This window comes from Antechinus flavipes, chromosome 6 (assembly GCF_016432865.1).
Source record: "Antechinus flavipes isolate AdamAnt ecotype Samford, QLD, Australia chromosome 6, AdamAnt_v2, whole genome shotgun sequence".
NCBI lineage: Eukaryota > Metazoa > Chordata > Mammalia > Dasyuromorphia > Dasyuridae > Antechinus > Antechinus flavipes.
The window spans coordinates 108183955-108209718 of NC_067403.1; the positions used below are offsets into that span (position 1 = coordinate 108183955).

The 25764-nt window shown below is 33.7% G+C and overlaps 1 protein-coding gene across 1 annotated transcript in view; it reads right to left on the reverse strand.

Annotated features, from left to right (window-relative positions):
* Window positions 1-25764, reverse strand: part of GLRA3 (glycine receptor alpha 3) — a 229159-nt gene that overhangs the window by 128136 nt on the left and 75259 nt on the right. Inside the window, exon 2 of the mRNA XM_051964069.1 lies at window positions 8109-8236. Within this exon, the coding sequence (XP_051820029.1) occupies window positions 8109-8236 (128 nt within the window). The remainder of the gene's footprint in view (window positions 1-8108; window positions 8237-25764) is intronic.

Sequence of the window (25764 nt, forward strand, 5' to 3'; positions counted from 1 at the left end):
TTTCGCTTCCCAACTTCTATATTTTTATCTAAGGTACTATTATTTTGCTGATCAACAGTTTTATAACCTTGTAGTCACCTTTGATTGTTTAACTTCATTCCCTTCTTCCAATCAATTTATTTTGCCTTAGTCAACATTGCCTTTTGCAATAGTCTACAACATTTCTTGAACAGGCCCACTTTTTTCTCTCACACCATAACCCTCCATCACTCTTTATCTGGACTATTACAATAATGTTCTATTTGGATTTCATATATTCAGCCATTTCTAATATATCTTCTACAGCTGCCAAATTAATATTTTTAAAGCACTGTTCTCTTCAAGAAGCTTCAATGATTCTTGCCTCTAGGATGAAGTAATGAACTCCTCTTTTACCACCTAAAACCTTTCAGAATCTGATCATTACCAGATGTTGAGAAGGGAATGTTCACTTTATTCTGCTTACAAGCCTCTACCCCCCTTCACCACCATGAACCATTCAACTGCACTCTGTGACACCATTGTAAATACATTTCCATCCTTGATACCTCTTTCTCTCTCCTCTCTCTTCTCTCTCCTCTCCTTTCTCTCCCACCTAAAACTTTTCAGAATCTGATCATTAGCAGATGTTGATAAGGGAATGTTCATTTTGCTTATAAGCCTCCACCCAACTTCACTATCATGAACCATTCACTGACACTGAAGTGAATACACTTCCATCCCCCTTTCCAGAGACCCTTTTATATATTTATCTCTATCTCTATATATAGTCTTCTCTCCTTAGAATAAAAACCCCTAGATAGTTATATTCTATATAGATACAATAAGAGTTTAATAAATGTTCTACCCTCTATTTATCAATTTAACTCTTCTTTGTCTCTCTTTCCAAGACTGATTTCATTTCAATCTCCCATACACATTCCATGCTCCTGCAAACTGTCTTATTACATGTTCCCAAGAAATGTGTTGTTCTAGACATTGCACAGATTTTCCCTCATATTTAGAATTCTCTCACTCCTCACCTCTGAATCTTGGAATCCTTAGTTCTTTTTGAGAATCATCTCAAATAAGCCTTCAAACAAGATACCTTCCTTAATACCTGCAATTGTTAGTGTTCCCCTAAAATCATTTTGTATTAATCACACACACCACCACCACCCACAACCTTTTTTCATCATGATCTAAACATTTTTTCTCAGTAGAATTTAAGACCCTTGAGTATAGGAACATTTTTATTTTTATCTCTGTATCCATAGAAGCTAGCATAACAGGGACACATTGTAGCCTCTTAACAAATGTTTGTTGAATAGATTTGTATACAGATTTAGGAACAACATGGTTTAATCAAGTTGTGACAATTCAGAATTTACATTTGAGAGTGAAGGCTCTAAAATAATAATCATCATAAGGAGAAGACAAAGCTGAAAAATATGTCCTTGGCATAATTGACAAGCATAGAATGGCATGGTGGCTCAGTTAGGAAAACTGGAAGGACTTCTTTTGTGCTATTGGGAAGAAGAGATTAATATGAAAATATTAGACAGAAGTAAGATAATAAGACAGCAATAAGAGAAATGGGGATTCAGAATGAAAGACCAAAAATGTAAAAAGAGTAGAGAAAGAAGAAATCGGCATAATTTACTGCATTTATAGCTGCAGAGAACAATTATTATGGCCTGTATGAGAGAATTAGCAAAGAAAAAAAAGATGCTGTACAGATTTTTAAAGAAAGTTCAGAAGTGACAACTCAAGATTCTGGGGTTTGTATAAAGAGCAATTCCAATCTGAGGACAAGGAAGAGCCTTAGAAAGAGCAAGTATAGTTTGAGGAATCTAGTGATGGAGAACAGAGGAATGAAGTTGCCTGAAACTAGGATTCAACTTAAGAAATGTCTTTGAAAAGATACATTTTTTTTAGTATCTCTATTGTGTTCACCTTAAATATGTTTAGAAATGTCAAGGTCAGTGGAAAAAGTTGTGATTTCCCCTGTGAGTGGACATCCTATGTCAGAGAACAAGGTGTGCAGACCAAAAGGAAGCTTAAACACACTGATTTTTAATAAAGAAATATAATGCCATATGCAGATTTAGAATAAGCTATAACTTCAGATGGCAAAAACAAGAAAGAACAAAGGCAGTCACACAGAGAAATCAGGGAGAGAACAGTCACAGGACTTCATGCTCTTTTGTGCAGATACATATCTTTTCTCTCTTGCAGTTGCTACAAAGCAGGTTGAACTGGTAGAGCTAAGAAGACATAAGAATGAAAAATTTTCAAAAAATCACTTTAGGAACTATGCCCTGGAGACATGGATTTAGCAGACAGCAGTTACCATGAAGACAGCTTTGCATTCTTTAGCCCCAAAAGTCTGAGGATTGTTGCATAGGGCTAGGATTTTCAACATTGAGTCAAATAGATGGGAGCAAAAGCTAGAGAAAATGGCAAAAACCTTTCTGTGATTGAATTGAAATGAAGCCATGGTAGCCCATGGGCTTTTGATGCTATGTTATTTGACAGCATTTTATACATTTGGGGCATCAAGGCTAGCACATATAAAACTGCATATTTGGTCACTGGTGTCAATCCTGAAATTCAGAAAAAACTGAAAACAGGCAGAGGTGCCCAGTTTTATGCATATACACATTTACATGTGTATACATTCACATATTTGTATATATTCAAATAGACATGTAAAAGTAATGAGGGGCTAGGTATTCCCATATATATAACCTTTGTACAACTAATCACTAATTGCTGCTATTAGCAAAATATCTAAATATAATGTAGCTTTAAACAAGATTTCAGGAAGTACATCCGTTAAGATGCAGCCCTCACCTATAGCTACCTAAACCAATACTTACAGTGATCATAAGCAGGAGCCAAGATCTCACCAAGACACAGTTTAAAAGAGACTGAAATTTTACCCTGTAGAGCTGGATCCAGGATGACTCAAGCTAATGGATTTTGAGATCCAATAAGCTGGAAGAGAAGGCTAAGGCTAGATTAGGAGGGTAAATATGTGAATATGGGCAGTTTTATTTTTTCATGGAGGATTAAGAATCTTTGGAGTACCAAGGCCCAATATTCCCCACTTGATATTCGATTAAATTTGGAACAGGACCAGTGAAATAAAGGGTTTCCTTTTCTATTTCCCCAATTATTTGTAGAAGAGATTCATAGGAAATAAGAAAATGGGGCATATGTCCTTCTTCAAACTTTGTTCCCATAGATCCATCCCATGTCAAACCTAAGTGGTTTAACTTCCACGCCTTTTAGCCCTTTGGGAGTCAAGCAAATACAAATCACAGGATGGACAAAAGAATCAAAGAAATGTATTATTTCATTATTCAAGAGTTTCATCCAATCTAATATGACTAAATAGAAACTCAACAGTTTCCAGTAAAACCAAACCAAACAAAAAACAAAACTCCACAACTATAGTGACAAGTAACGTTTCCCTACAAAATACTTCAAATTTAATCGTAAGAAAAGCCTTTATCATCCTTAGTACAAATCTGCTGCCCAATAATTTTCTCTTTATCTGTGTTTTTTCTGCTCTTAAAGTTCAAGCAGAAGCAGAATCCTTTCTTCACCCACAAGATAAGCCCTTCAGGAATTTAAAGATAGTCATTATATCTCTAGTAAATCCTCTTTCCCCTATGCTCCTTCAGTTATTTTTTTTTACCTATAATTGTTTCTAGTCCTCATTCTGTCCTACTCTACTCTGGAAACATTTCAGCTTATCAGTCTTCTCTTAGAATGTTATATACTCAGAAATTAATTCAATGTTCCAAATATTATCTGTCTAGTGCTAAGAATGGCAGAATGACAACCTTTCTTATTGTCAACACTATGTGGCTTAATATTGGCTTAGGTTATTTTGGTTGCCACAGTATACTTTTTACTGACAATTCCTGTCATCCCATACCCCTGCTCCAACTAATGCTTTACTTTCTTGTTGCCATAGGCTATCAAGCTTGCAGTAGAGTTCTGGCCAAAGAAATCCTGACAACTGTGTTCAATATTTGGTTCAGTTGAACAGACATGTGGTTAGTCATAACTAGGCATAATAAACAAGGTAAGTTAATATTTATTAATTGACATTAATTAATATTAATGGTCTCTGGAATAATGGCAAGAATAGATATTTGCAACCAATTCTACAAAAATGATGGCATATGTTACATGATAAGGGTATTTTTTTAAAGTAAAACTAAATGTTCCTCTCTTATACTATCTTTTCTCCTGCTCTTTTCCCGTTTCCTGCCAATTCTAGGAAAGCTGAACATTTTCATGGTTAAATGGAACTAGTTTTAAGAGCTGTGAGAAGACTGCAGCAAGTACTCACATAATCATGAAATTTATATGAATTCATGAAAATCTTGTGAGTTATGAAGCGAAATAACTATTGATTCCCTTCTAGAGAAGATAAAAGCATAAGGAGAAACTATAAACTAGGAGCCAAAATTTGGTCTTCTTATATTGAATTGTGAGAATATTGCATAAAATGTAGGTACTACCAACTTATCTATTTCATGATAGAACCATAGGAATCTATAGTTATGAGGGACACTGTATGTATTTAGTATATGTATCACTTTGGAACAATTAATAGCAGCCTTGAATGTAAATGGATGAAAGTACTTAGAAGTCATGTATGTTTTTGAATTGCACTAACTGATCTGCCATTTATCACTTATCTGGTTCTGGGCATGTCACTTCATTTTTCTAAGCCCTACTTTCCTCATCTCTTAAAACTAGGGATTTGACTAGATTTGAGCTCTAAATTTATGACCCAATAAGCTAGTTCTCTACTTTTGTCTGACAAAATATGGTACAGTTACTCATGATGACCATCAGAGGGTGCTATGTCTGTTTTTTTTTTTTTTCCTTCTAAAGCTAAAAACTCTTGCCTAGTCCAGTGAATTAAATTGGCTTTTTCCAAAATATTTTGGGTCATGGAAAACTTGGGGGATCAGAATATGTTGATGAAGCCTCTCCATTTTGGTTAAAGGAATCTAGGGTCATAGGATATTCCCTAAATGAAGGAAAATCAAGTTTTTATGCAAAGTACATTGTCCTATATAATAAGCACAGTTGGTCTATGCAGTTTCATTTTTTATATTTTAGAAGGAAAATCATTCTAAGCACCATTTTTTTTCATGAAAACTTTATTCCTAATTGTATCTCATATATGGAAATGTTGAACTAAATTATACCTTACTATTGGGACTAACATAGATTGAATAGACAATCTTAAAAACATTTTTGTCAGTTACATCTAAATCTCATTATTATTTTCCTTGCCACTATTAAAACATGAAAATCACCTAGAAGTGGTTGAACAAATTTGAATTAATTTATCAGAAAGGCTAGGCAAATACTCAGGAGAAGATAAAAAAAATTAATTCTTTTTTGGGGGTATGTGGTAGAGATGGTGAGGGGGTGGTGGTGACTATTATGAAATCCTGTCCAAAAGAACATTGTGATAGACAAGAGGTATAATAGGGGAACAAGGTGCTTTGAGAATAAGAATTAAAGGACACTAAAATTGTTTTGCAAAAGTATAAAAAGAACATTATGTTTACTTGATAAATTTGGCTACTTTTAGATTTGCTTACTGATCAGTTGAAGTAATGGAACCTTAAAAATTGCAAAATTTATAAAACTATCAAACTATCGTTGGACACATTTATGGGCATATGGTCAAATAACTGGAAAAAAGGAAGGCATTCATTACAGAAAAAGGTTTTAAAATTCTTGTATAAAAATAATTGAAGGAACTGAAAACTAAAATTGAAAAACTCCCAACTAAAATTGGGAGACATTAACTAGGAAAGATATTTGGAAGATATCATGAAGACATCATGGAAGAAAAAGAATAATTCTCTTTCTTTACAAAGAAGTAAGGCCTGCAAATTAAAAGGTGACTTATTTTGACTTCTCATAAGGAAGAATTTCCTAACAATTAAGAGTTGTCTAATGTTGGATTAGCTTATCTTATATGGTAAAATAGTTCTCACTGTGGAACTGGTTCAAGAAAAATCTAGATGATCTATCAGTAATAGTGTAAGAAGGGATTCTTGTAGTATTTGAAAGATTAGATTAAATAACCTACACCATGTATTATAACAGATGGAACAACAGACTTGGATACCAAGACTCTGAAGGATTTAACCACAGTGGTTGCTCAAAGAATAAACTAGTTAAATTTAGAAAGGCTCATACCCAAAAGGCTGGAGGCAAAGTGATGAACCAAAGGAATTCATAAAGATATTTTTTAAAGGCATGGAGGGATTTGACTGATAACACATAATCATGAATTCTCCAGGAACTGAAGTACAGGGATATTTGGGGTCAAAATAAATCACCCTGCTCTTGTATACAACACTTTTTTCTTTAGACTAAAAAACCGTCATAACCGGAGAAGTTATTATTATTTTTTACCAGATAATTTGGGGATCTATTCAGGGGGGTAGTTCTAAAATTCTAATAAATACAAAAGTTTAAATGCCATAAAACACCATTTGCTGGTTAACATTAGTAAAGTCAAAACAATTTTCCCAAGAAATTACTAAAAATATTTGGGCAATAATTTAATTGAAATTCCTATCAGAATTTTTCTTGGAAAATCTCTCAAAGCAATCGATTAGGAAGAATTCAAATACAACTTTAAATAGTTTTTTTAAAGAGAAAAATATAAAAAATTCTTTTCCATTTTACTTTGTAATGAGTACAAAATGATGTTCCTGGTTTTCCCAATTATAGAAGCACCATAATGAGTCTACTTTTCACTTCACATCTCCATTTTTCTCTTATGGTCTGAGCAAATGATTACCATTACATTTTTTCCATGTTAAATTCCAAATTTATTCTTAACTTGAACTGTTAAGCCTTAAGTTTAGAGGAGAAAACTTAGAGATGCCTATCCAAAAGGGGAATTTGTCCAAGGCCCTGATGGATGCAGGGTTATTTCCTCTCACTGTGAGCCTTAATGTGCAATTAAGTAACCAATGACAGAGACAAAATGAACTGGAACAGTACCACCCACAATTTAAGAGTTAAGCATATTTGGAAATATATCAGACATTTACTTATCTAGTTGCAAAACCTCCATACTTCTTTCATGAAAGAAATTCTAGAAACAGATTTGACAAGTGAAATAAGATGTCCCTTATTCATCTATGATTTTTATTTATCTATTTTACCAGCAGGTATTTACTGAGAACCTATTTATGCACAACATATCATGCCTCATGGGGTAAGGAATCTGAGAGCTCTTATCAGATGTGATCTCTATCCTTAAAGAACTGTCAGTCCAAAGTAGGAATAGAAGATAGATTTTTAGGAGAAAGGGAGGGAAAAAACAAGTACTTATTAAGTGCTCACTCTGTGTCAGGCACTGTGCTAATCAATTTTTAAGTGCTTCTTTCATGTGGTACTTACAACAATTCTAAGAGGTGCTATCACGATCTCCATTTACTTTGTCTTGGTTCAATCATGTCCAGCTCTTGATGACCATACTTAGGATTTTCTTGGCAAAGATAACCATAGTAGTTTGACATTTCCTTACAAATTGTTTTTTATGTATGAGCAAATTGAGGCAAATAGAGATTAAGTGACTGAGCCAAGGTTGCATAGCCAGTAAGTGTATAAGGCTAAATTTTAACTCAGGTCCAGTGACAAGTGACAATACCAATATTTTGTCTAATGAGCTTTCTAGTTGCGCTATCAGACGCTATATGATTCCAACTTCCCTATTTCATTGGTTTGTGACCTTTTATATTATTTAATTTCTTGTGCCTAAATTTATTCATTTATAAAATGAAAAGGCTTGGCTATATTCCCTCTGAGATAATTTTCTGACTATATATTTTCCTATAATCAAACAACAAAATGAGTGGTACAGACATTCTAGAAAACTATCAATCAATGTGAATGGACAGATTTTCAGAGATGTACATTTCCTACACACCTAAAAGAATATTTCTTCAGACTTTTAAATTGAGCACAGATACCTTTCCCCTTTTGCATCTATCTTTTTTTTTTTTTGAGGGATAAAAGCCCCCTTAAAAGCATTACTTTGTAGAAATATGCCAAATTAGTTCCACAGTAGGCAGAAAAATTACCTTTAAAATTGGGTCTGATTCTTGCATCATAGCCTGATGTCCTGCCCATTAGTTTATCCAGAAAATCAGATGGTGACATGGGTGTGCTACGTGATCTTGCACTGTCTGTCTCCTTTGTGGCAACCAAACTATAAAGAAAAAGACAAGATCCATATCTCATGAAATTGGCAACAGTAGTTGCACATGCAATTTAGGAACCAATAAGATTATTCAAATTCCTTCAGAAATAAAAATATCTCTAGACCAGTGAAAGAAACCTTCATATTCACTGGTAGTAGGATTTTCATTAAGCCAAACCAATAGGTTTGTGAGATTTATATGTTCGGGCTTCATTTTGAAGTCATACCTTCTCAATTTGTGCAATGCCCCATTTGAAATATAGAACTAGATAACAACTTAGAAGAAAAAGTATCACCATTTCATTTATGAAACCTGTATTCCTATTGCATGTAATATATTTTGGGAAATGCTGAACTAAATTATACCCAGACTTTGGAATTAGTGGCATGCATATGTCAAAAAAGATAAATTTCACTTCTGACGACAGAGCAAAACTCATCAAAACATCAGACTTTCAAAAACTAATACTCCCCTGTCCCATTTCCCAACCCTGGTTTCTTCATATAATAATTATTAAGTAATCAAAAAAAGTAGCATATTATCCAGAACAAGGAAACCATAAAAATTCAGCTCAATGAAATACGTGATTTAAATAGTTCATTTATACAAAGTGCAACTTTTTCTTTTTCTTCTTAAAAAAAAAAGTTTTATGTGGTCTCTCAGATGTAACCTTACTATCTCTCAATGCATATAGAATTATAGTTTTTCAAGGCAAAATACTTCCCAAGTTAGTCATATATTAGCTTATATTTATCAAACTTTAGTTCTTTTGTCAGAAAATGACAGTATGAATTAATCAAATTCAGAAATCGATGTCAAGAAGGAAAAAAAGTATAGTTTGTGCAACTAGATAACATGTGATATCAGGGAATTCAGGGAATAGTTATCCAAATTTCTTGTTAATATAAATATTTTTCTTGTTTCACACAATTTTTCCAAACAAGATCCTTGGTACATATACCTTCTATCTCAGCCTCTTTCTAACCTTCTCCTATCTGAGCAATAGTAAATTTCTAATCAGACTAGTCAGGCATTCATCATCTTTAGTTATAGTGTTTTTCCACTTGTCAACTAATAATACTCATTGGTTAGCAAGTATGTTAAATGCATAGATCCATAGCTTCCATCTTTCTTTAACCTTACAGTTGACTATATCCTGTAGGCCCCAGTATCTTATTCTGAATCAAGATCCCAATCACCAGTTGCCTAGATCCCAGCAGAAATCCAGATTTCAATCACAAGCTAATATGTTATCTCTCTATCCACTAGCCACTCTTGCTTTTTGACCAATGTAGTCAACACTATCAAAATACTTACTGCTACTATATAAGTATTCTCTCAAAAACAACATCATAATATTTTTTCTGCAATAAGTAACATGATGGTAGTAATTAAAGTGTTTGGAATTGGAAGAAACTTTAAGATAACATTTCAAATTTGTGACATTATATTCATGTGGTACAAATCAACATGCATGGTAGTAAATATTTGTCATGTAATGTTTCCTTGGGATACTGGCTTATACATTGCCTCTGAAGTAAAACAAAATCAAACACCCTTCCCCACAGTCTCATGATCTGAATTAGCACTAAGTACAACATCTGTGTTAACCATTTTCTAGCTAGTTAATCACTAAAGTAGATAAACTATTTTAGTACTCAGGTCAACCATTTTTTTCAGTCATTCATCATCTGCACATATATTAGTCACTTTCTTAACAAATTTGGTCACAACAGGGAGTCACAATGATTTATATTTTCACAAACTCTGGATGTAGACTTTTTTTTTCACATCAGCTTGGATTATGGGCTATTTTTTAGACCTTTAATCTTTCCTTTTGAAATCCTAATGTGGAAAAGATACTGCAAAGTACAGATAGCATCCTTTTATCTTGTCGAAAATAAATCATAACACAATGTGGTCTCTTCTTTTTTATAATATAAAGGTTCTCTCTGGGAGCAGGTTTCTTGGGGAGGTAGCCCTAGTATCAGTTCAGATCAATAATCATCCCAAATGCAGCCAGGTGTTAAAAGTTCAGATCTTTTCTTGCTTCCTCCAAAATAGCCTGGTTAGTTTTCTTGGTGGCCTATCTCTCTGCTTGGTTCAAAGAGCTCCCTCCGAATGTCTCCAAATCCAAAGGTTTGTCCTTCAGCCTCCAGCCAGTACAAAGGTGGAAAATGGAATGAATCTCTCTTGCCTCCAAGAAAGGGCTTCTGGTTCTCAATCTCCCAGAATGCCCCCTCCGAGTTTTGTCTCCTTGCCTGGGGCTGGGCAGCTTTCTGGAGAGCCTTTCAGACCAGCCTTGGTCTCAGTGGGGGAAGTGTAGAAGACCAGCCACCATGGTGGTGTGAGATGGGATGAATGAATCTGGTTGCGCCTCCAAGAGTGGGCTTCTTCTGAATTGGCCAACTGGCTCACTAAAGCTCTTTTTATGCTCGGTATAAAAGGTTGACTCCTCCTCTGAGAGAGTGGGATTATGGGATCTGAGAGTGGGATTATGGGTTTCTGACTTGTGAATCTCATATTGAATACTAACTTGTGAATCTCCCAAAAGTGTGAACTCCCATGAGTACTTAAATATATTAGTGAGCTAGAGGATTTGCCAAGTACCATGCTAAATTAGGCAACTGACATCACTTTGTAAGCATTCACTCTAAGGTGTAAACCAATAAGCATTGTATCAATTCCATTGAGTTAACACTAGGATTCTAACATCTCCTTTGAGTTATCACCTTGTTTCAAGTTGGGTTAACACTAGGATTCTAACATCTCCCACTTTCTTTTGTTTTAGAACATAAGGTGGTCATGACCTCCCTGACTTCTCAAGCAGGTGAGAACACCAAAAAAGAAGGTGATCAGGCTTTCCCTGACTGCTCAAAAAAGAAGTGAAAACACCATAAAAAGAAGGTGGTCACACCCTCCCTGACGTCTCAGGAAGGGAGATAAAAACACCAAAGGAAATAGAAAATCAAATCAGATTAGAGGGTATCTAAAGGGGCTCACTTGAAACAGGTATGAAACAAGGTGTACATAAATCCATCAATATGGGAGGCATTACACATAAGCACATAGCAATATAACACAGGCTAATAGTAATGTAACAAATAACATGAATCAACATGAGAATTTATACATATCCATAAGTCCTAGAAATAGTCCAAAAGGAGTCCATTGTCCATTATTTCATGTGCCAGGAATCCAATAATTCCTGTAAACTCTGAAATATTACAATAGAAGGTGGTCACATCTTCCCTGACATCTCAGGAAGGGAAATGAAAACACCATAGGAAATAGAAAATCAAAGATTGAAAGGGAACTTAGAGATGTCCACTTCAACCCTTTCCCCCTACATGTATTTCTTCTACATCACTTTGAATAGACACACAATTTACATACTTGAACATCTCTGGTAGCAAAGAACTCATTCAATTTTCAGACTATTCCAATTGGTGGATCTTCTTAATAATGAGCAAAAATCTACCTCCTTTTTAACCCTTTATTCTAATTGGTCTTCTGGAGCCAAATAGCATTATTCTAACTCTGTTTCTCCATGTCAGACCTTCGCATACTGAAAGACATATGTAATTTGAATCCTACATCTTCTATTTTTTCCAGAACAAGCATCACCAGTTCTTCCTTTCCTTATTTGAAATCATTTCTCATCTCCTTATCTGGTTGCCTTCCTCTGATCTGATTTGGCTTGTCACTGTCTTCCTAAAAATGTGACATATAAAAAGGAGCAATTTTGAGACTTGATCTAACAGAGACTACAGAGGCACTCCTACCTGCCTCATTCTGGCTCCTATTTGTGAAGGTAAAAATCCAATAGCTTATTTGACTATCATATTGCAATGTTGATTCAGCTCAAGCTTGAAGTTCAATCATACAATGACATACAATGGCAATTCAAGTGACATCATGGGATCTCTGCTCATGTTGAGGGTTCTAATTTGTTCTTCTGCTTCTAGAGGGCCCAAGAACAACTGCAGAAGAGTTGAAAGTTGTCATCAGCTACTAAAAGGAGACTACAGGGCCATGGCAAGATGGTTATTACCTATTTCTAGGTAGCCAATGGATAAGTTCTCTTCTTTAACCAACCCTCAGGCTTGAAGATCTCTGTGAAGAAAACTTTCACAACATTTAAAAACTTAAGACCTTTACCATTTTAATTAATGGTTTTAAAATGTGTCTTGAAAGATATTCATTTTCCTTCAGAACTCAGTTCTAAGCATTTGAGGAAATCTGAACCAAAAAAAAAAAAACTCTCAAAAGGTTTTAAATGAAAAAACAATTAAAACTCTTCAATAATTCATCATTCTAGCCTATAGAAATGCATCTTTTTTCTTTGTGTTCTTCCAGCACTTCTGTATTATTAGTTCTGTATCATTACATACAATCGTCTACATGTTATGTATTCTAATACATAACTATTTCACATGTGTAAATTATACTGTCCTAACGAGACTCCGAAGATCTGAAGGAAATAGTGTCTCCCATGTCCCAATCACTTCATAGAGCTTAGTACATTGCTCTATGTATTTAGTAAGAGGACAATAAATGATCTGTAGGTAGTTAGCTCACAGTACACAGTTAAGACATATTTAAATCATTACTATGTGCTAGGTTTTGTGATAACTGGAGATACAAGGAAAGGCAAAAAATTATAATTATACTTAACATTCAATTTTATATTCTTATAATGATATTATTATGAGTTTATGAGGCAAATAACTTTTACTCTCATGATGTTTATTATCATTTTTTGAGGTTTTTATTTTTTAATTGCAAAAATCTATTTCTCTCTTTCCCATCACCTCTTTCCACCCACAACTGGAAAATTAATAATGAAAAAAGAAAATCATGATTTTTGTAACAACTATCCAGAGTTAAGCAAAGCAAATTCCTTTACTACCATGTCTAAAAAGTCTTTGTCTCATCTTGTCATCATCTTGTCAGGAGGGAAGTTAACATGCTTAATCATGTCAGTTATTTGATTTATAAGAAAGAAGATGTGTGTTATAGGTGGTGGTGGATTTCCTGTCAGGAAAATGAGTTAGAATTCTGATTCTGATTGTTCTAGCTATGTAACAAATGATAAGTCACTAGTTTAACCTCTTAAGAGTCTCATTTTCCTCATTTGTAAAATCTCTATATATAATATAAACATTATATGTGCATAAATATATATCTTCGTCTTCTCAGGTTATTTTTACCTTATTTCTAAGTCCAATTTTTCTTATGCAGCAAGATAACTGTATAAATATGTATACATATATTGCATTTAACATATACTTTAACATATTTAACATGTATTAGACTACCTGCCATCTAGGGGAGAGAGTGGTGGGGAAAAAGGGGAAAAGTTGCAACAGAAGGTTTTGCAAGGGTCAATGCTAAAAAATTACCCATGCATATGTTTTGTAAATAAAAAGCTATAATAAAATACTTAAAAAAGAAATAATATATTGGATGCTACAGTCCAAGCATACAACAGAATTTGATGAGAATAGTTACTAATCACTTTAGTATTATATGTGTCATTTTCCTTCCTTTTAATCTCTATTCCTGTATCTTTTTTCCTCTCTGTAAGAATGGAGGTAAATAACAGGAAAAATAAATAAAAATTTTTCTTCTGAAACTATCAAGTAAGATAATAAATACAAATTGCTTCACAAATCTTAAAGCACAATATAAATGCTCTCTATTCTTGTTGTCATCAGCAGCAGCAGCAGCGGCATCCAAGAAAGAATAAGCAATAAATCTATTGCTTGCTGTTGATGGGACAATGATGAACAACAATTGAGAGATAGTAGAGCTATTTTAAGACTTAGTTTGCTTCTCTCTTCTTGACCAAGGAAAATTATCTTTGCAGAAAGGAAACAACCACATTTTTACCAGAAAGTTAAACCATAGATAAATAGGCATAAAAGGCATATAACAAAAGAGCTCCAGGTGTTCTTAATAAGTACAAATCACCAATTAGACATAGATGCCTGGATAAAGAATGAATGGCAGCTATGACTGCTGAAGTTATGACTGCTGCTACAATTATCTTTGTTATATCTTGGAAAATAGGATAAGCACTACAGGATTGTTCTTCAGTTGTTTGAGTTGTGTCTGACTCTTTTGTTGACCCTTTTTGGAGTTTTCTTAAAGAAAACTTGAGACTTAAGTGAGTAGACAATTCCCTCTTCAATTCATTTTATAGATGAAGAAATTGCGGCAAATGGGGTTAAATGACTTATCTAGGGTCACATAATTGGTAAAAGTGTAAGGCTGGATTTGAGCAAATTAGTCTTCCCCAGCCTATCACCTAGTCACCTACCTATCCCAGAGGACAACAAATGTCCTCCCTCCCTCCCTTCCTCCTTCTACCTCCCTTCCTCCTTCCCTCCTCCTCCTCCTCCTCCTCCTCCTCTTCTCTCTCTCTCTTTCTCTCTCTCTGACACAAAGAAAGAGATGAAGAGACAGAGATAGAAAGGTGATGGTAAAGGGAGGACAAAGAGAGCAGAAGGAGGAGAAAAGAAGAGAAAGAGCATTAAAAAGAAAGAAAACATAGATCACTTCGTGTGATTCCATACAATATTCTAGAGTATATTCTTGAGGCAGCTAGACTTTGTAGTTGCTAGAGTACTATACTTGGAATCAGAAAGCCCTCAGTTTGAATTCTGTCTCATATATATTAGTTTTGTGGCCCTGAGAATCTCAAATAAATTTTCTTAGCCTCAGTGTCCTCATTTGTATTTAATATTTTATTTTTGCCTAGTTACATTTAAAAATAATTTTTAACATTCATTTTTAAAACATTGAACTTCAAGTTCTCTCCTTCCTTTTTCCCCATCATCCCCTCTCATTGTAAAGGCAAGCAATTTAATATTGGTTATATATGTATAGTTAAGGAAAACACTTCCATAATAGACATATTGTGAAAGAAAACTGTAATGTTCTCTTCTCTAAAATATAATGTTCTCTGGGTGCAGGTTTCTTGGGGGGGGGGCTTCTGGAGGTAACCTTCCTTTCAGTTCAGTATAATAATCACCTCAAATGCAGCCAGGGATTAAAGTCCAGAGCCTTCAAAATAGCCTGTTTCCTTCAAAATAGCCTGGTTAGCTTTCTTAGAGGCCTATCTCTCTCTTTGGTTCCAAGAGCTCTTGCCGCTATTCCTTCGCTTCTGCCAGTTTCACCTCCTCTGAATGTCTCCAGCCAACACAAAGGTGGAAGTTGGAATGACACTGACTCTATGTCCAAGAGTGGGCTTGTGGGTTAGTGGACTTCCTCCTTAATGGGCTTGAGAGCTCTTCCTTATATATGCTCTCTTAAAGGTGTGAATCTTGTGGAAATCTAATAATTACTAAGTACATCTAGAGAACTGTTAAGCACCCTGCTAAGCAACCATTGTCTCTATCAATTCCATTGACTTAGCACCTTGTAAGAATTCTAACAGAAAATATAGACCAAAAAACAAAACAAAAGCAAAAACTCATGCAAATTAAAGTTTAAAATAGTATGTTTCAATCTGTGTTCAGATACCATCAGTTTTTTTCTCTGGGGATGAATAACATTTTTCTTCATAAGTCCTTCAAATTTGTTTTAGATCATTGTATTGCAGAGAATTGCTATGACATTCACAGTTGATCATCATACATTATTGCTATTACTTTGTACATAATACCTTGTGCTTTACATCAGCTCATGTAAGTCTTTTCAGCTGTTTCTGATAGCATACTGTTCATTCTTAACATAATAATATTCCATTAGTCACACACCACAATTTGTTTAGCCATTCTCTGATGGACATCCCCTCTGTTTCCAATTTTTTACCCCCAGAAAAAAGCTGCTTTAAATATTTTTATACATATTGGTCCTTTTCTTTTTTAAAAATCCCTTTGGTGATATAAACCTAATAGTTGTATTGTTAGAATTGCTCTACAGAATGAATGGCTGAATCACTTCACAACTCTACCAACAATGGAGTATGTCTCATTTTCCACCCCACATTCATGCCACCATTTTTTTTTTCTTTTCTGTTATATTAGCCAATCTAAACATGAAGTATGCATGTAGGTATCAGGTAATACTCAGCATTGCCTTTATTTGTATTTTTCCAATCAATAATGAAAATATTTTTGAAAATATTGGTATAAATATTTTTGATTATGTCACCTGAAAATGTCATTTTTTTTATCATTTATCAATTGGGGAATGGCTCTTATTTTTATAAATTTAGCTCAGTTCTCTATATATTTGTGAAATGAAGCCTTTATCAGGGAAACTGTATTTCCTTCTATCCTATTTATTCTGTTTATTCTATTCTTTCTCTAACACCCCCCCCCCACCTCTGTTTCTCATCCAAGGAGTTTTGCTTCTGATTATACCCTCCCCCAATCTGCCCTTCCTTGTTTCTTTGCCTCTCCTTTATTTCTTGCCCTCCTTTTCTTCCCTCCCCATCCTACTTTCCTGAATTCTATACCTACTTGAATATATTTGTTATTCCTTTTTTGATCCATTTCTTAATAGAGTAAGGTTCACTTCCTCCTCTTTACTTCACCCTCCACCCCCCAGCACCATTCTTCTCCACTATAAAAGCTTTTCCTTGCCATCTTTAAGGGAGGCAACCCCATTCTATTTCTGTCTTTCACTCTCTCCCAATACATTCCTTTCTCACCTCTTAATTTTAATTTTTTAGATATCATCTCTTCACATTCGACTCAAATGTGTTCCCTCTATCTATATATATTCCTTTTGACTGCTTTAATATTTTTTTCTTTTAAAATAATTTTTTTTTAATAATCAAGACAAATTATTCTAACATATGCCAATCTGGACTAGTTCCATTAAATGTTACTGTCCATGTCCTACCCAAGCATCCTGATTATCAAATACTTTTACTACAATACCAGCAGTTAAACTTTGCCTTCAAAATATTATCAGAAGTAGTTTTCACAATCTGATAATTATTTTTGTTTGTCTTTTAAGTATTAATTTTAACAGAAATTTTTCTTTCATAAATTTAAGTACTTTATGCTTCCTGGAAGAAAGATGGTCAGTAATCTATTTGACTCTTCCGATGTAACATGACTTGTTTTCTAGGCCATTCCTGGAAATTCCCTATTCAATTTGATTCTAAGTTCCTGTTTTTATATGAAATAATCAATTCAAAAGATTTGTGTCTTATGTGAATTTTTTATTTTTGAAATCTATCTTCTGGTAGACTATTACTGAAGTTATTCTCAAATGAATCATCTGTTTGATATCTTAACAGTCATGTCTCTCTAGGGTTGATGGTACATATCCCTTGAGGAGATATGGGATATATTGCTGTAGAGGTTGCAATAGTTGCATTTGCTGGCATCAATTTATCTGTTAAGAGTAAGGCATTTCTAGAAGAGACTGATTATTTCTCCTTTACTAAGGAAGTTTGATACAACTGATACAATAATAAAAAAGTTATTACGTGTTACAAGTGTCATTTAACCATGTAGGAATGCAAGAGGTTTAGACTTATTCAGTACCTTATGATTGCCCTTCCTTGTTATCTTTGTATTCTTTTCTTGTGTTTTATATTTGAACATCAAATTTTCTATTTAGTTCTGGTCTTTTTCATCAAGAATGTTCAACAGTCCTCTATTTCACTGCATGTCATGTTTTTTTTTTTCCACTGAAGTTTTATACTCCATTTTGTTGGGTAATTGATTCTTGGTTGTAATCCTAGTTTTTTTGCCCTTCAGAATATCATATTCTAAGTCCTCCAATCATTAAGTGTAGAATTACTAAAAGTTGCGTTTTCCTGACTGTAGCTCCATCATACTGCATCACTGAATTGTTTCTTTCTGGCTGCTTGCAATATTTTCTCCTTGACCCCAGAGTTCTGGAATTGGGCTATATTTCTGGGACTTTTCATTTGGGGGTTGCTTTTAGGAGATGATCAGTGGATTCTTTCAATTTCTAGTTTCCTCTCTGGTTCTAGAATATCAAAAAAAATTCCTTGATAATTTCTTAAAAGATGTGTCTGTTTTTGTTTTTGTTTTGATCATGGTTTTCAGGTAGTTCAATAATCGCCCCTCCCCCCCCATTGCTGAGCCCTCTAAAAATATCTCAGAGTTTACTTGCTAGATTTCTTTCTTAAAGACTGTATTTTAAACCCAAATCACCCCACCTCTCAATAACTGGCCAATGATAAGTCCCAAGCCAAATCCCAATTGCTCATTGTTGGGTCTGACTGACTCAGCAATCATTTCTGGCCAGAAACAGCAAGGGTCTTTTCCCCTCCCGGATTTAATATTCTCTCGCTCTCTCGCTCTCTCTCTCCCTCTCTCTCTCTCTCTCTCTCTCTCTCTCTCTCTCTCTCTCTCTCTCTTTCTCTCTCTCTCTCTCTCTCTCTCTGTGTGTGTGTGTGTGTGTTTTGGTTTTTTATTGTTTTGTTTTGTTTTTTGACTAGGTGAAAGAAGAGATTCTTTGTCTCCATTGCTACCAAGCCTTAATTACTGAGTGAGTATGAGTTAAACTAAGACTTGTTGAAGTTCTTAGCTTAAAAATACTAAGGTATCCCATTACTTGCGGGGCCATCTTCAGTCATCCTGATTTTTTTCTGGCCACTGAACCTAGGTGGCTCTGAAGGAAAGAATGAAGCAGATGAATTTGTACATCCCTCTCTCACCTAAATCCAATTCACTTGCATGTCATGGTATCACCTTCCTGATGACATGGTTCTCTTTAAGAATGATAGACAAACCACATCTCATTATTTAGCCAAGTTCAATACTACCAAACAAGTACCCAATGTACATTATTCCTATCCATGCTATCTTTTCCTGTTAGAATGTAAGGTCATTGAGAGTAAGGACTATCTGGCTTGGGTTCATACTTTTATTCATGGTGCCTAGCACAATGTCATATAATATAATGTCAATATATATAATTTATATATTATATATAATAAATAAATTAATATTAACAATATATTTATTATTTTATATAATAAATTATATATAGTTTATATATTATATATAATAAATAAATATTAACAATATATTTATTATTTTATATAATAAATTATATATATAATTTTAATATAATTATATAATAAATAAGTGATTAGTCATTTCAGCCAATCAGGTGACATTAAAAATCTTTCACAATTTTTCTTTAGATGTACCTTTTGAAAGTTCTTTCTCATAATTCTTCTCTGTGAATATTCTCTCCAAGAAAGAATTATCTACTCACTTTTCTCCTGGCATACTTCATGAAATCCTCTTTATTTTTATTCCTTTTATCATTTTTCCCAATGAAAATCTCTCTCTCCCCATTATAACATACCCACATATGCATGCATATATGCCTTTCTCCTTTTTCAATCTTACTCAAATTTCAAGGCTCAAAGATCTATCTCCCCAATGCTTATCTTGACTATTGCTCCCCAAAGTTAACTCTCCCTCTTCCAAACTTCTATGAAGTACATTTGTCCCATTGACTTGCTATTCATTCTAAATTGCTTTGTACTACCAATTATCAAGGGATATTCTATTCTTTTCTCATCTTAATCAGAGACCCTTAGAGTTCACAACTTATATTTCATAAGCTATTTCAATGTTATCTTTGTCTCAGAGCTTCACAGAGAGCACCTGGCCCAAAATAAGTATCAAGAACCTACTAAAGGAACTTCTTGAATCCTAGGTAGAAAACTGTTTTTTTTTTTTTTAAGAAGGAATTATCATCTTTCTTTACCTCCAATTTTTTCCTCTGAAGAGCTCTAGAAGCAAATGAGATTAATCTTGTTTTACATGAAAGCAGACTAATCCTTTATAGCTTCAAGGATGAAATTATTTATTGATATTAAGGTTACTAATCCCTTTTCATATCTTTTGACATTCAAAAATCAATAGTGCAGGAATGACATTAAATTGGACTCATGGAGGAAAAAAAATGGAAAGGATACCATCATAGTCATATCATTTTGAGGTTTATTGAATATTTCTCTTCAAAGTTCAGAGAAAGACAGAGCAGGCTTTCTAATTAAAATGGGATATTTAACCACTTATTTTATGTTCTCAGTAAAACAACTGAGTTTTTGTTGTTCTTTACATAGCACATCCATTTGTGTTTTTCTTGACATGACTTGTGGGAATAATTGGCATACTGTAATTACAAATAACATGTATTTTTATGTTATGTACTTTGTCTGTAGGTTTAGCTATAGTAAGAAATGCAGAAATTTTGAGAATGATTACTTCAAATTAATAACACTTTTGAAAATAACAATGTGGGGGAAAAACTATAAAATATGCATCTGACTATAAAGTCCCTCATTAGTTTGTTAATTTTTTAGCAAAAATGTTACAAGGTACATAAGGCATTCTTCTATTGTGTACAATTATTCAACCATAAATATCATCCTTTAATTCAAAGATGATTTAAATAATATAAAACTTTATAGAATTCTAAATATATTTTTTTTCCTCTTGTCAACCCCTCAAAAGAGATATTCTGGCAAACACTGAGAAAAAAGATTGAGAAATGAATCTTGATTTAGTAAGGAGAAAAACCGAATAGCTTTCTTTTGATCGTTAATCATTTTTCTTATACATTCATGGTTTCTTTGGTACAGATGGAGAACCCACACATAAAGTATTTTGATTATGCTGATTCCAAAACATTTCTTTTATATTAGGGGTTTTGATATTCAAGAACACTCAAGGGGTTCAGAGATAGTTCTTTTGGACTCTACAAATTTGGATAGGACAAAATATTTTACACACACACACACACACACACACACACACACACACACATTTACTAACCTTTTGTTTCCTATCTATTAAGACAATTATTCATAGAAGCAGTCCATAAGCTTCACCAGACTGCAGAAAGGATCTAAAATGCACAAGAAAGGTTAAGAACTCGTGATTTGTACATTTATACAAATTTACACATTTGGGTACTGAAGGATGAAGGATAGCTAGATGTGTATAAATGCACAAGGGCCTCCTTGGAACAGGAATTAGACTTGCTACTATGTGCCATTTCTGCCTTAGCACCAAAGCAATTCTCTAAGCTCAAGCTAGAAGCTGGGCTCTTTCACTTACATTTGTCCTTATGCAAACTTAAGCTCATCAAGATTGCTGCAAATATGCCAGGAAGTCTCCCAGACTCTTCTCTATTATACCTTAGCTTCTACTTACTCAACTTTACTTTTTAAGTGAAATAACATTAGTGTACAATATTTTAGAAATATTTCTTTTGTTTTCTTTATTTTTCCCAAAGTGGGGTAATTGAAACCACTTACGCACTCAGCAAATTTCCACTATACATTAGAAAACATTAACTGAATGAAGTTGGGATGAAAAAAAGTAACAAATTGAATGTCTGAGCCACTAAGTATTGCCATTAAAAAGTCTGAAATTTCTATCTCATTGAGATCTGAGTTCTAAATCTCACTTAGTCTGAGGGAATTGCCCCACCACCTCCACCAGAGGCAAGATATGAATGCATTCAACCATTCCCCCACATCACAGATAGAAGAAAAAAGGAGTCTCATTCTCCACTGAGTAGTGACCCTATTCAAACTCCTTAGATAGCAGATTCTGATTCTTGACCCATGACTAGACAAATTCTGAAATCTAAAGGATACTGGGAGTACCTCTAGATATCTCTAATAAGTTTCTTCTGGACCACATAAATTCAAGATGCAGGCTCATTATCTCTGCTTCATTTGTCAAGGATGATTTTCCATAATCTTCTTGAACTGCATCACTAGAGATTTCTGGTTATTAAAAAAGCTGCTAACATGCTCTTACCCAGAAATATGAGAAACATGAAATATTATGCCAGCCCTGTTTGTAGTGGCTAGAAACTGGAAATTGAATGGATGCCCATCAATTGGAGAATGTCTGGGTAAGTTGTGGTATATGAATGTTATGGAATATTATTGTTCTATAAGAAATGACCAGCAGGATGAATACAGAGAGGCTTGGAGAGACTTACATGAACTGATGCTAAAAGAAATGAGCAGAACTAAGAGATCATTATATACTTCAACAATGATACTGTATGAAGATGTATTCTGATGGAAGTGGATTTCTTTGAAAAAGAGATCTAACTCAGTTTCAACTGATCAGTGATGGACAGAAGCAGCTACACCCAAAGAAAGAACACTGGGAAATGAATATAAACTGCTTGCATTTTTGTTTTTCTTCCTGGGTTATTTATACCTTCTGAATCCAATTCTCCCTGTGCAACAAGAGAACTGTTCGTTTCTGCATACATATATTGTATCTAGGATATACTACAACATATTTAACATATATAGGACTGCTTGCCGTCTAGGGGAGGGGGTGAAGGGAGGGAAGGGAAAATTGGAACAGAAGTGAGTGCAAGGGATAATGTTGTAAAAAATTACCCTAGCATGGGTTCTGTCAATAAAATGTTATTATTTAAAAAAAAAAAAAAGAAATGTTATGCCATTCCTTTTCACTCTAGTTATATGGATTTGAAAGTATAACTTAATCCTTTATAACCTTGGAATCATTTCATCCTATTCTATTTCTGTTCATGTGATTTTTTAAAGAAAAATGAAGGGGAAATCACAATTTAAAAGGAGGAGCAAGAAGAATATTGATGAATATGAGAATTTTAAGAAAAGATGCTAGGCTTAAGTAGATTTTAATCTGTTCCACCATTATGGAAACACTCCTCTCAGTATCTCCAAACATCTTAATGAATAATAATAGCAGATTGTTTAAAAAAAAAAAACCCTGAAATTGACCAGTATCTAGTATAGGATCTAATATATAATAAACACTTTCTGAGTACTTATAAGGTCAGAGGGAATCATTTCACTTTTTTCTTGCCCTTTCTGATAGCACAGTTGTAGTGGACCAGAAAATAAGAAAGAATTCTCTAGCTATTCTTCTAAATGTGTAGCAGATTTGGGGAGTCATAATAGAACTCTTGTTCTTCTGGAATACTTGTTGGGACTCTCCTTGTCTTACTACATCACCAGACTTTTATTGTGCAAAACAGTATGGAAATGATATACAGAAAGCTTGCAATGATGAACAAAAAGAGGGAGTTTCCATTTGATTACTCAGAATTACACCATGTCTTTTTGTATCCAGATAGTCGGAAAGTATTTTTCCAACTGATTACAATATGGAGGGAGAGAAAAAAGAAACACATCACTTTAAATAGGTCTTTTAAAAAATACAAATGATTATTTATTAATAAAGTTGATTTCTTTCTCTAAAGTTTTTTACTTAAACAAGTTGTCATGTTTACAGCATTACTAAAGATTTTCATAGCAATTTGATAAGTATGAGGATTTAAAAAATGTAACAACTTTGGATTTCTTGATATAAAAGTCTTCTATTTTTAAAAAAGCCTTGTTAATTCCACTTGGGGTTTATACACATGTATATATGTGTATATACATATATACTCTGTGTGTGTGTGTGTGTGCGTGTGCATGTGCATGTATCTAAGGAATACATTCATTATTGTTTTAGAACACACATATACAGAGACATAAACACACACACACACACATACACACACACACACACATACACACACTCCCTTCAATGAGTACTCTAGTTCTCAAACCTATTTAGACATTCAATTCCTAATGACTTATATTATATTTCATATTCAGATACTGTGAATCTTCTTCACATTTGGAAGTTAGCTGGATGTTGTAGGAAAAAAAAAAGCAAACATCAACAAGATTCATCACAATTTTTTTAAAAAGGTATTTGGCTGTGAGGTTGATTCATTCCTGAAATACAGAATAACCTTGAAAAACAATATTCTGAATATTCATTAATATAATCATTCATATTTTGTGCTACACTTGGCTTAATGAAACTATAAGAGAGACATTTGTGAATAATGATATTCAAGGGAGGTTTGTGGTTTAAAAAATATCTCAGAAACTCAGAGATAGATGAGTAAATTAAGCCAAAAGAATTCAAGTGACTTACTCAGAGATTTTGTAGAAAAAATAATCTAGAGTTATTCTAAGAAGTTAACCAAAGAATGAGAACAATTTTGTGAATGTAGAGCCCTACAGTTTAGACGATATTACTAATTGTTAATTATAGTCAAGCTGATGGAGAAAACAGTATAAAATAAATTATATTATTGGAATATTTCAACTTCATTAGGTTTTAATAGATCTCTATATGTTAATTTATGATTTTTGCTTGCTCTTTATGACATTTTAAGAAAGAAAATGTATTCTAAGTTGGAAAGAAGAGTGAGAGGATTTGAAATGTCTTATTAAAATTTATTTTATTTGACTATTGAGGTAGAATGGGCTAACTGAGCCAATTAGTACTGATTGGGACTATTCTAGCTCTCAGCCTAGCAGTGAGTGAAAAGAGAGAGAACTAGTCAACTTTAAGGGGATATTTCTAGGAAGACTTACCCAACAAAATTCCCAATAATAAAGGTTCTTTAAAATTGGTGATTTATGGAAGGAGTTTCCAAGGGACACCACAAAGACTGTTCTTTTTCTTTAGAACCTGAAGTTTTGAAACTCTTTCAGTGTTATGTTATTTTCTTACTTAAGATATTTGTACATTATGTGACAGATAAATGCAGAATGCTCTCTTTCCTTGAGGGAAAGATGAAAAGTATGAGGAATATCTTTTTCCACTTTAGAGAGCCTTAAGAATTCCTAGACAGGATAAAAAAAATAATTCAAGATGAAGCCAGAGAGATTACAAATATATATATATATATATATATATATATATATATATATAGAGAGAGAGAGAGAGAGAGAGAGAGAGAGAGAGAGCGCGAGCGCGCGAGCACGGGCGTACAGGGCAGAGTTGAAATCAGTTTTAAGAAGCTAGAGGAATATAATACAAAGGGAAAAGGAAAGAAGGGGAAAAAAGAATTTTGGAATTATTGAAAGTCCTATACAGGACAGAAATATACTTTACACATCACCAGCAACTGTCCATAGTACTGTAAAGAACAATAAAGTATGTTCACAGGTACTCCCAGATTTATGGAAATCTATTAGAGACCTCAGTACAGAGAAATGTGTAGTAGTGACAACAGATAGACTATGGATTCAATTTTTCATTACAACTGTAAATGTGAATATTGTGCATAGATCTGTATTTACATATAAATATACATTTGGAAATGGTAGCACAATACAGTTATATGTATATGACATGTACTTCTGGAAACTGGATTATACTCATTATTGGTAGATGGATCAGCATGAATTTTTTATCTAATTTTTTTATTTCTTAATTTGTGTTTTATTTACAACTTGTGATCATGTACTTGTACTTTATATAATGGAAAAGTTTAGTTCAGTAGACAATGTATTATCTAAACTCAGGATTCTATGGCAATTGATTCTAATTTTACCTAAAGTTGACATCAAATTGTGGTACATAATTCTGTATAAACAGCATTAGAAGGAGGTTTGCTGCATTACATCACATTTAAATTAGGAGATGTATTTCTTATATTTGATACAATATAATTAGTTTGCCAAAATAAAAACTCACCAACCACT